General features: G+C 40.5%; 1 protein-coding gene across 1 annotated transcript in view; it reads left to right on the top strand.

The window, feature by feature from the left end:
* The window catches only part of LOC139419114 (nephronectin a), a 59,966-nt gene extending 52,788 nt beyond the window's left edge, over positions 1 to 7,178 (top strand). Inside the window, exon 14 of the mRNA XM_071169048.1 lies at positions 5,685 to 7,178. Within this exon, the coding sequence (XP_071025149.1) occupies positions 5,685 to 5,795 (111 nt within the window). The 3' untranslated portion in view covers positions 5,796 to 7,178. The remainder of the gene's footprint in view (positions 1 to 5,684) is intronic.
* Positions 7,179 to 12,884: the final 5,706 nt, after the last annotated feature.

Here is a 12,884-nt window from a genome sequence, read left to right as displayed (position 1 = left end):
GGCTGAATAATTTTGCACGCCCAATTTTTCAGTTTTTGATTTGTTTGAAATATCCAATAAATGTCGTTCCACTTCATGATTGTGTCCCACTTGTTGTTGATTCTTCACAAAAAAATACAGTTTTATATCTTTATGTTTGAAGCCTGAAATGTGGCAAAAGGTCGCAAAGTTCAAGGGGGCCGAATACTTTCGCAAGGCACTGTATATATATATATATATATATATATATATATATATATATATATATATATATATATATATATATATATATATATATATATATAAACTCAGCAAAAAAAGAAACGTCCCTTTTTCATGACCCTGTCTTTCAAAAATAATTAGTAAAAATCCAAATAACTTCACAGATCTTCATTGTAAAGGGTTTAAACACTGTTTCCCATGCTTGCTCAATGAACCATAGACAATTAATGAACATGCACCTGTGGAATGGTCGTTAAGACACTAACACCTTACAGACGGTAGGCAATTAAGGTCACAGTTACGAAAACTTAGGACACTAAAGAGGCCTTCTACTTACTCTGAAAAACACGAAAAGATGCCCGGGGTCCCTGCTCATCTGCGTGACCGTGCTTTAGGCATGCTGCAAGGAGGCATGAGGATGCAGATATGGCCAGGGCAAGCAATGTCCGTACTGTGAGATGCTTAAGACCTATGGGCACAAACCCACCGTCGCTGGACCAGACAGGACTGGCAAAAAGTGCTCTTCACTGACGAGTCGGGGTTTTGTCTCACCAGGGATGATGGTCGGATTCGCGTTTATCGTCAAAGGAATGAGCATTACACCGAGGCCTGTACTCTGGAGCGGGATCGATTTGGAGGTGGAGGGTCCGTCATGGTCTAGGGCGGTGTGTCACTGCATCATCGGACTGAGCTTGTTGTCATTGCAGGCAATCTCAACGCTGTGCGTTACAGGGAAGACATCCTCCTCCCTCATGTGGTACCCTTCCTGCAGGCTCATCCTGACATGACCCTCCAGCACGACAATGCCACCAGCCATACTGCTCGTTTTGTGTGTTTATTTCCTGCAAGACAGGAACGTCAGTGTTCTGCCATGGCCAGAGAAGAGCCCAGATCTCAATCCCATAGAGCACGTCTGGGACCTGTTGGATCGGAGGGTGAGGGTGAGGGCTAGGGCCCCCCAGAAATATCTGGGAAATTGCAAGTGCTTTGGTGGAAGAGTGGGATAACATTTCACAGCAAGAACTGGCACATCTGTGCAGTCCATGAGGAGGAGATGCACTGCAGTACTTAATGCAGCTGGTGGTCACACCAGATACTGACTGTTACTTTTGATTTTGACCCCCTCCCGTTTTGTTCAGGGACAAATTATTCAATTTCTGTTAGTCACATGTCTGTGGAACTTGTTCAGTTTATGTCTGTTGTTGATCTTGTTATGTTCATACAAATATTTACACATGTTAAGTTTGCTGAAAATAAATGCAGTTGACAGTGAGAGGGATGTTTCTTTTTTTGCTGAGTTTATATATACTCTATCGTTCAACATTTTGGGGTCACTTAGAAATGTCATTGTTTTCCATGAAAACACGTGAAATTAGTTGCAAAATGAATATGAAATATAGTTAAGACTTTGACAAGGTTATAAATAATGATTTTTAATTGAAACAATAATTGTGTCCTTTAAACTTTGCTTTTGTCAAAGAATCTTCCATTTGCAGCAATTACAGTCTTGCAGACTTTTGGCTTTGTAGTTGTTAAGTGCCGTCCACAGGGTATGGCATGGCGTTGCAAAATGGAGTGATAGCCTACCTTCTTCAACATTTACCCTGTATAAATCTCCCACTTTTACCACCACCAAAGCACCCCCAGACCATCACATTGCCTCCACCATGCTTGACAGCTTAACACCATGCTCCTCCAGCATCTTTTCATTTTTTTTGCGTCTCACGAATGTTCTTCTTTGTGATCCGAACACCTCAAACTTAGATTTGTCTTTCCATAACACTTTTTTTTCCAATCTTCCTCTGTCCAGTGTCTGTGTTCTTTTGCCCATCTTAATATTTTATTTTTATTGGCCAGTCTGAGATGTGGCTTTTTCTTTGCAACTCTGCCTAGAAGGCTAGCATCATGGAGTTAACTCTTCACTGTTGACGTTGAGACTGGTATTTTATGGGTACTATTTAATGAAGCTACCAGTTGAGGACTTGTGAGGCGTCTGTTTCTCAAACTAAACACTCTAATGTACTTGCCTCTTGCTTAGTTGTGCACCGGGGCCTCCCACTCCTCTTTCTATTCTGGTTAGAGCCAGTTTGCGCTGTTCTGTGAAGGGAGTAGTACACAGCGTTGTACCTTCAGTTTCTTGACGATTTCTCGCATGGAATAGCCTTAATTTCTCAGAACAAGAAAAAACTAACGAGTTTCAGAAGAAAGGTCTTTGTTTCTGGTTATTTTGAGCCTGTGATCAAACCCACAAATGCTGATGCTCCAGATACTCAACTAGTCTAAAGAAGGCCAGTTTTATTGCATTTTTAATCAGAACAACAGTTTTCAGCTGTGCTAACATAATTGCAAAAGGTTTTTCTAATGATCAGTTAGCCTTTTAAAGTTATAAACTTGGATTAGCAAACACAATGTGCCATTGGAACACAGGAGTGAGGTTTGCTGATAATCGGCCTCAGTACACTTTTGTAGATATTCCATTAAAAAAATCAGCCGTTTCCATTTACAATAGTAATTTATAACATTAACAATGTCTACACTGTATTTCTGATCAATTTGATGTTATTTTAATGGACAAAAATGTGCTTTTATTTCAAAAACAAGGACATTTCTAAGTGACCCCAAACTTTTGAATGGTAGTGTATATATACAGTTCCAGTCAAAAGTTTGGACACACCTACTCATTCCAGGGTTTTTCTTTATTTTTAGTATTTTCTACATTGTAGAATAATAGTGAAGACATCAAAACTATGAAATAACACACATGGAATCATGTAGTAACCAAAAAAGTGTTAGATTTTATATTTGAGATTCTTCAAAGTAGCCACCCTTTGCCTTGATGACAGCTTTGCACACTCTTGGAATTCTCTTCAATGTCTGGGTTAGGGGAGAGTTTGGCCTGCCAGAATTTCCTTGTCACATCGTGCTCTAGCGACTCCTTGTGGTGCGCCGGGCACATTGGTGCGGCTGGCTTCCTGGTTAAGCAAGTAGTGTGTCAAGAAGCAGTGAAGCTTGGCAGGGTTGTGTTTCGGAGGACGCATGGCTCTCGACCTTCTCTCCTGAGACGAGATTGTAACTATAAATTGGATATCACGAAATTGTGTAGAAAAAGGGGTTAAAGTAAATAAAAAAAGTAATAATAATAGAGTGTAAAGCAGTATAAAGAAGTAGAGTGTAAAGAAGTATACAGTAGTATAGAGAGTGTAAAGCAGTATACAGTAGTATATAGTGTAAAGCCGTATACAGTAGTATATAGTGTAAAGCCGTATACAGTAGTATATAGTGTAAAGCCGTATACAGTAGTATAGAGAGTGTAAAGCCGTATACAGTAGTATATAGTGTAAAGCCGTATACAGTAGTATATAGTGTAAAGCAGTATACAGTAGTATGTAGTGTAAAGCCGTATACAGTAGTATAGAGAGTGTAAAGCCGTATACAGTAGTATATAGTGTAAAGCCGTATACAGTAGTATATAGTGTAAAGCCGTATACAGTAGTATGTAGTGTAAAGCCGTAAACAGTAGTATAGAGAGTGTAAAGAAGTATACAGTAGTATAGAGAGTGTAAAGCAGTATACAGTAGTATATAGTGTAAAGCCGTATACAGTAGTATATAGTGTAAAGCCGTATACAGTAGTATAGAGAGTGTAAAGCCGTATACAGTAGTATATAGTGTAAAGCCGTATACAGTAGTATATAGTGTAAAGCAGTATACAGTAGTATGAAGTGTAAAGCCGTATACAGTAGTATAGAGAGTGTAAAGCCGTATACAGTAGTATATAGTGTAAAGCCGTATACAGTAGTATGTAGTGTAAAGCCGTATACAGTAGTATATAGTGTAAAGCCGTATACAGTAGTATATAGTGTAAAGCCGTATACAGTAGTATATAGTGTAAAGCCGTATACAGTAGTATGTAGTGTAAAGTCGTATACAGTAGTATATAGTGTAAAGCCGTATACAGTAGTATGTAGTGTAAAGCCGTATACAGTAGTATGTAGTGTAAAGCTGTATACAGTAGTATATAGTGTAAAGCCGTATACAGTAGTATATAGTGTAAAGCCGTATACAGTAGTATATAGTGTAAAGCCGTATACAGTAGTATGTAGTGTAAAGCCGTATACAGTAGTATAGAGAGTGTAAAGCCGTATACAGTAGTATATAGTGTAAAGCCGTATACAGTAGTATATAGTGTAAAGCCGTATACAGTAGTATGTAGTGTAAAGCCGTATACAGTAGTATGTAGTGTAAAGCCGTATACAGTAGTATGTAGTGTAAAGCCGTATACAGTAGTATGTAGTGTAAAGCCTTATACAGTAGTATGTAGTGTAAAGCCGTATACAGTAGTATATAGTGTAAAGCCGTATACAGTAGTATGTAGTGTAAAGCCGTATACAGTAGTATATAGTGTAAAGCCGTATACAGTAGTATATAGTGTAAAGCCGTATACAGTAGTATGTAGTGTAAAGCCGTATACAGTAGTATGTAGTGTAAAGCCGTATACAGTAGTATATAGTGTAAAGCCGTATACAGTAGTATATAGTGTAAAGCCGTATACAGTAGTATAAATACAGAACACCTAATATTAAGTTGCACCCCTTTATTCCCTCAGATCAGCCACAATTCTTGGACTCAACAAGGTGCCGAAAGTGTTCCACAGGGATGCTGACACGTGTTGACTCCAATGCTTCCCACAGTTGTGTCAAGTTGGCTGAATGTCCTTTAGGTGGTGGACCATTCTTAATACACACGGGAAACTGTTGAGATTTAAAAACCCAGCAGCATTGCAGTTCTTGACACACTCAAACCGGTGCGCCTGGCACCTAGTACCATACCCCGTACAAAGGCACTCAAATATTTTTTATCTTGCCCATTCACCCTCTGAATGACACACATGCACAATCCATGTCTCAATTGCTCAAGGCTTGAAAATCCTTCCTCTCCTTCATCTACACTGATGATTGAAGTGGATTTAACATGTAACAAAATAAGAGATCATAGCTTTCACCTGGTCAGTCTATGCCATAGAAAGAGCAGCTGTTCCTAAAGTATAAAACAGTATACAGTAGTATGTCTGACACCACACCTGACTTGTCTTTGCCATCTGTGACTGACCTTTAACAACGACTGATACATTGGTTATTGGTGTGTGTGTTTGAATCATGGTTGTCCTCAATTGATGTTCAACTACTACGCTATGGAGGTTCTATGATTGTCGGAGATGGCGAAGTGCCCAGGTGAAGAGCTCTCTCCTGGTGAAGGGCTTTCTCCCTGGCTAACCATCGATGCCCCCCTCCTCTCAAGTCATACCAGAGACTGCCTTTCCATACCACCTCTGTCTGAAGCTGACTAGACACCATTCACATTCCATTTTGATAATTAGTCGTACCTGTTTTTTTTTTGTTTTTTTTGCTTTGAGATTACATTTTGTAATCGAAAGTGCTATATAAGCGAAATAACCTATTTATTGTGCTGTGTTGTTGTTCCCAGGTGATTCTGAAGGGCGAGCGCGGGCGTGGCCGGAGCGGAGAGATGGCTGTGGATGACATCACCTTGAGAAAAGGTTCCTGCACCGAGGAGCACAATCTGAGAAGACATTAATACACACAGCAGAGAGAGACAGATATGGAGAGAGAAAGAGAGAAGTGGAGAGAAGATAGAGCCCAGGGAGGAGCAGACTCTGATTGGACCCCCATAGAGGGTCCAAGAGCACCTCTGGGAAGAAGGGGCATTTCTCTCTGCCTGTCAACCAATAAGAAGACCGCACCAAACCTGCCCACCAACAAGAGGACTGCAACAAACCTGTCCACCAATAACTAGACTGCACCAAACCCTTCCACCAATAAGAAGACTACCCCAAACCACAGGGGAGAAAGAGGGTCCACCATGTGATCCCCCACCACCCCTACCCACTCTCTCCAACTCTCCATCACCTGGTTCCTCACTATTGACCTGTGCTTGCCCCTGGTAACCCTGGAAACGTCCTTGTGATCACTGCCACCCAGCCAATCACACCGCCCAAAGGCCTCCATCGATGTTTCATCATCTTGCTTTCATATTTTAGTCTGAAGCCATATCTGATTGTTTGCTATCCATCATTTAGATTGTATAAATGTTTTAACCTGCGTCGTGTTCATTATGTACCAAACAGGGAAAAACTGACTGAAACAGGGAGGGACTACGAGGGCTTGTCCAATAAGAAACAATTATTTACATTTTCCGTTGCAGAGCATTTGAAAACATTTCCTGTTCTGTGCCCTAATGAGCAGGACCCAGGGACAACAAGAGAAGACACCAACCTGTAATGATAATGGGGAGAATGAAAAATTCAAACCCTGCTCCGTTTATTTAGACAAATCAAGTTCTGTAAAATTAGCGCTGAGGCACTCGTATGTTACTATTGCTACAACCGTATGCAAGTTCACATGATAAGCCATTATTATCTGAATTCTGAATTTTAAGATTGACCGTGATTTCTCTCTATGTGCTTTGTTCTATTAAGTGCAAGCTGGTTGTACTGGCGATGACAGTATCAACGATTTCTGGCTCTCACCCAGTGTATTATTGTAAATGTAGTCGTGTGTACATATTCTAGAACACTTTCATGCTCATATTAAGCTGTGTGGTTTATACGTTTATGTAAATTCAGACTTATGTATTAATTGGAGTTGAAAAATGTATGGTTTTCGTTTGTTTCTATAATTCAAGATCAATATATGGATAAACATTTGAACCTTGTGGGAATACAAGGCTGTTTACAGTACATAAATGATCATATCTGTTCATGCTTTATGTTGAATTACTAGATCGCTTCCTCAGTAGTTTTTTAACGTTTCGCAGTACACAGTTGCATTATTGTGCCATCTGCCATAATGAAGGTTCTGATCTGTTGGAAATTCAAACTGTACTATATGCATGGATCTGTTTACCAAATTCTCATAATATACTCAGCCAATGATGTAAATAAAAGGACATTGACTGATACATGTTTGACTAAGCGTGTCATTGTCATGTTGTCTTTGTCTTTTCTGTGTGACACACTTTTACATCAAATCTAAAACAAAAAAAACAACGCTTTAAGTGAGAAGCTATGTTGCTATGTTGCAAAGGAGGTTGGTGGCACCTTAATTGGGGAGGACGGGGTTGTGGTAATGGCTGGAGCAGAATTAGTGGACTGGTATCAAATACATTAAACACGTGGTTTCCATGTGTTTGATGCCATTCCATTCGCTCCGTTCCGGCCGTTATTATGAGCTGTCCTCCCCTCAGTAGCCTCCTGTGCTATGTTGGTCTATTGTACTTCAAACAATGTGTATGCAGGTTGCTTAGGATTCAAACCTTCTCAAACAGCCTAATTAATACTATTTGAGGAGGTGTGCCCACAATAATGTAATTTGTACCGCACACAAGTTCAAGTATTGGATTCTTCACACACCACACTAATACCATTCCACTACTTTTTCAAGATTTTTAATTACATGAAAGGAAGCTTTACTTTTATACTTACAATACCATCATGATTGAACTGTTTTGTCCTGTAATAATGTGGTGCCTGCCTGTATTTCCATCAACCATTATTTTAGCAATACATGTAATTGAGAACAAATTTTTTTGGGGGGGTCAGTAGGTTCCCAACATAAGTGGTGGTGTGTTGGACACAGTCACTCATATATAGAGGTCTATTCATGGGTTGCATGTTTGTCACAATATTGTTTTGAACGCTCATTTTGGGTTGATGCCCGACTGAGCATTCTACTGAATGCATCGTCAATGAGCCCTGATGAAGATTTCTTCCAAAGTGCATTACAGTTGCTTGGAAATACAATGACATTCAAAAGGAGGCAGATAATTAGTAGGAAAACCTTTTGTCATCATTTTGTCGATCAGGAGCTCTACTGAGGCAGTCCCGTTAGATCTCTTATGTACAGACAAGTTATATTTGCATGATTTAGCTTATTCGTTCATCATTAACGTTTGCTTCATTCATGTGACTGACCAATACTGGGTCATGCATGTGACAGACCAATACTGGGTCATGCATGTGACAGACCAATACTGGGTCATGCATGTAACAGACCAATACTGGGTCATGCATGTGACAGACCAATCACATCAATCACATCAATCACATCACATCACGAGGCTTCTTCTCTCTAAGCAGAGACCTTGAAACTGAGAGATCTTTCATTCTCAAAACAAGAGTCTGGGAGTACTCCCAAATTGAAGTTACTAATAGTGAGGATTCGTTCAATTAGTCACTTGCATGAACACAGAAAACGGTTATTAGAAAAGCACAAACATAGAACACAGAAATGTAGAAATAGAAAAGCACCAACATAAAATGTTCCATCACATGGGAAAGACAAAGCATTTGAGTGCCTTTGAATGGGGTATGGTAGTATGGTAGTTTGTGTCAAGAACTGCAAATCTGCTTGGTTTTTCACACTCAACCGTTTCCTGTGTGTATCAAGAATGGTCCACCAGCCAACGTAAAACATCTCTGGAAAGCCTTGAAGTCAGCATGGGCCAGCATCCCTGTGGAATGCTTTCGACACCTTGTAGAGTCCATTCCCTGACGAATTGAGGCTGTTCTGAGGGCAAAAGCGGGCGCAAGGTGTTCCTAATATTTGGTATTCTCAGTGTGTATATAATACTGTATATACAGTACCAGTCAAACGTTTGTACACACCTACTCATTCCAGGGTGCACCTACTCATTCCAGGGTACACATACTCATTCCAGGGTACACCTACTCATTCCAGGGTACACCTACTCATTCCAGGGTACACCTACTCATTCCAGGGTAAACCTACTCATTCCAGGGAACACCTACTCATTCCAGGGAACACCTACTCATTCCAGGGTACACCTACTCATTCCAGGGTACACCTACTCATTCCAGGGTACACCTACTCATTCCAGGGTACACCTACTCATTCCAGGGAACACCTACTCATTCCAGGGTAAACCTACTCATTCCAGGGTAAACCTACTCATTCCAGGGAACACCTACTCATTCCAGGGTACACCTACTCATTCCAGGGTACACCTACTCATTCCAGGGTACACCTACTCATTCCAGGGAACACCTACTCATTCCAGGGTACACCTACTCATTCCAGGGTACACCTACTCATTCCAGGGTACACCTACTCATTCCAGGGTACACCTACTCATTCCAGGGTACACCTACTCATTCCAGGGAACACCTACTCATTCCAGGGTACACCTACTCATTCCAGGGTACACCTACTCATTCCAGGGTACACCTACTCATTCCAGGGAACACCTACTCATTCCAGGGTACACCTACTCATTCCAGGGTACACCTACTCATTCCAGGGTACACCTACTCATTCCAGGGTACACCTACTCATTCCAGGGTACACCTACTCATTCCAGGGTACACCTACTCATTCCAGGGTACACCTACTCATTCCAGGGTACACCTACTCATTCCAGGGAACACCTACTCATTCCAGGGTACACCTACTCATTCCAGGGTAAACCTACTCATTCCAGGGTACACCTACTCATTCCAGGGTACACCTACTCATTCCAGGGTACACCTACTCATTCCAGGGGTTTTCCTTATTTTTACTATTTTCTACATTGTAGAATAATAGTGAAGACATCAACAATATGAAATGACTCAGAGCCCCACCTGTTTTGAGCTCCACACTATTAGGTAAAAATAAATACATATATATACTTTTTTTGGGGGGGGCTTGCCTGTTTTGCTTGTTATTTTGGTATTAATAGGTGATATTATCAGTTTGCAAACAATGTAAAAAATAATAACAATTGAGTTAATAAAGCCGCATACAAACATGGTCTCCTTTTTGCTTTCTTGAGTAAGGCAGCTCCAAAATGCAGGTGTTTCAGCCTGGCTCAGCACTTTCTGTAGTGGTGGGGCAGCCAGCAGAAAATACAGAGCGTTGCAAAATAAAATTACTTCTTAATCTTGGCCAGCTTGGTAATGTGCCTCTCAGACACCTGTATCGAGACTTCCTAAATCCTAACAAACATGGTGGATAGAGTGCATTCGGAAAGTATTCAAACCCCTTGACTTTTCGACATTTCGTTACATTATAGCTTTACTCTAAAACTGAGTAAATCTTTTTTTCTTTCATCAATCTACACACAATACCCATAATGACAAAGTGAAAAGAGGTTTTTAGAAAGTTTAGCAAATGTATTTTTTTAAATAACAGAAATATCAGACAACATGCTTTGAGACTTTAAATTTAGCTTAGGTGTATCCTGTTTCTATTGATCATCCTTGAAATGTTTCAACAACATGATTGAAGTCCACCTGTGGTAAATTAAATTGATTGGACGTGATTTGGAAAGGCACACACCTGTCTATATAAGGTCCCACAGTTGACCAAGCCATGAGGTCAAAACCAAGCCATGAGGTCAAAGCAATTGTCCGTAGCACTCTGAGACAAGATTGTGTTGAGGCACAGATCTGGGGAAGGGTAGCAAAAAAATTCCACAGCAATGAAGGTTCCCAAGAACACAGTGGCCTCCATATTTCTTAAATGGAAGAAGTTTGGAACCACCAAGATTCTTCCTAGAGCTGGCCACCTGGCCAAACTGAGCAATCGGGGGAGAAGGGCCTTGGTCAGGGAGGTGACCAAGAACCCGATGGTCACTCTGACAGAGCTCCAGAGTTCCTCTGTGGAGATGGGAGGACCTTCCAGAAGGACAACCATCTCTGCAGCACTCCACAAATCAGCTTGTTGCATGGAGAAGCATGGTGATGGCAGCATCATGCTGTGGGGAAGTTTTTCAGCAGCAAGGATTTGGAGACTTGTCAGGATCGAGGGAAAGATGAATGGACCAAAGTAAAGAGAGAGATCCTTGATGAAAACCTGCTCCAGAGCGCTCAGGACCTCAGACTGGGGCGAAGGTTAACCTTCCAACAGGACAATGACCCTAAGCACACAGCCAAGACAAAATAGCTGTGCAATGACGCTCCCCATCCAACCTGAGAGAGCTTGAAAGGATCTGCAGAGAAGAATGGGAGAAACTCCCCAAATACAGGTATGCCAAGCTTATAGCGTCATACCTTAGACGACTCAAAGCTGTAATCGCTGCCAAAAGTGCTTCAACAAAGTACAGAGTAAAGGGTCTGAATACTTATGTAAATATGATATTTCAGTTGTATTTTTTTATACATTTGCAAAAGTTTTTACTTTGTCATTATGGGGTATGTAGATTAATGACGGAAAAAAGTATTACACAATTTAAGAATAAGGCTGTAACGTAACAAAATACCTTTCGAATGCACTGTAAATGAAGACAGTTCACTTAGGCTGTTTCCTTTATTTATTTTTGTCAGTTCAGGTCTACTTAACTTGGACACCAATGCAATAACAGCTGAGTCTGGTCTACTTAGTTCATTGACTTTCATTGATCCAGAAAAAAACAGCGAGTGGTGTCACTCGCTCCCACTTCCGTCTCTGATCCTAATTGGATAGCCATGACCCTAGGGGATTGGAGTTGATGGCTATTTTAAGGTTCACTCTACTGATTGTGCCACACTAGACCAAAGTGTATGATGATGATACAGAAGTCAGAAGTTATTTTTTAAAATCTTTATTTAACTAGGTAAGTCCGTTAAGAAGAAATTCTTATTTACAATGACAGTGTTCAGGGGCAGAACGACAGATTTTTACCTTGTCAGCTTGGGGATTCGATCCAGCAACCTTTCGGTTACTTGCCCAACGGTCTAACCACTAGGCTACCCAAAAAACATACGTTTAAACTTAAGTTGACCGGAATATTTTGATTGAAATCACAAAAATATTTGTTGCTCTTTGACCCTTCATCTACTTGTCTAGGTAGGGGTAATGAACAGCCCAGTACAACAATGAAATACAGCCCAGTACAACAACAAAAAATGAGACATCTACAATGTTCTGGGTAAATTTGACCCGCACTTTGACCTTTATAACTCTTGAACGGTGTGTCCTAGAAACAAGCTGCTTCCTGCACAGAGCAACATTTATTTGAAGTGGAGTACAGGTTAAATAAAACAGAGTTGCTGACAATCTGACTTTTCCCTGAACTTTTATTCTCCGGACTAAAGATCCTGAAGCTTCTGCTCATCATATTCTGTGCATGTGTTTATTCTCTACTTTACTACAGTCCTTGCTCTGCTCTTAGAGAACAGGCTACTCTGGCGAATGGTGCTGTTTAATAAAGATGGATCAAAGCTGAATCAATGTCTGCAAGATCACATAATGAACCGACTATAATAGCACAGTATTACATTACTGTAAGACAAAAACACCAGTGCATTTTTCTCTCATGTGGCCAAAACTTAATAGGTCCACTAGGCAAACTTGTTAACAGTATCTGCTCCACAATTCACACAATGTACATCATTCAATACAACACTGTAGGATAGTTTGAAACACTGTATAACTCAAGAAGATCAAACTGATCGAGATTAAATGGTTTGTATGCAGATACTGCATGGATGTTTCACCGGTAAAACCTGAAGAATTATCATTCTTGATTGACAGTGAGAAATGTGAAGGGAAGGACAGCTACATTGTTTTTAGAAGAAAATTCTGGGAAAAGTCCCATTCGCAGCCACATTTTGATAAGGGAAACTGTACTTAATGTCATTTCCAAATTGGATCAGAACATCAAACGTGTATAGCCTTTTCTAACATA

This window comes from Oncorhynchus clarkii, chromosome 10, assembly GCF_045791955.1.
Source record: "Oncorhynchus clarkii lewisi isolate Uvic-CL-2024 chromosome 10, UVic_Ocla_1.0, whole genome shotgun sequence".
Lineage (NCBI taxonomy): Eukaryota > Metazoa > Chordata > Actinopteri > Salmoniformes > Salmonidae > Oncorhynchus > Oncorhynchus clarkii.
This window is presented reverse-complemented; position numbering and strand designations above follow the sequence as displayed.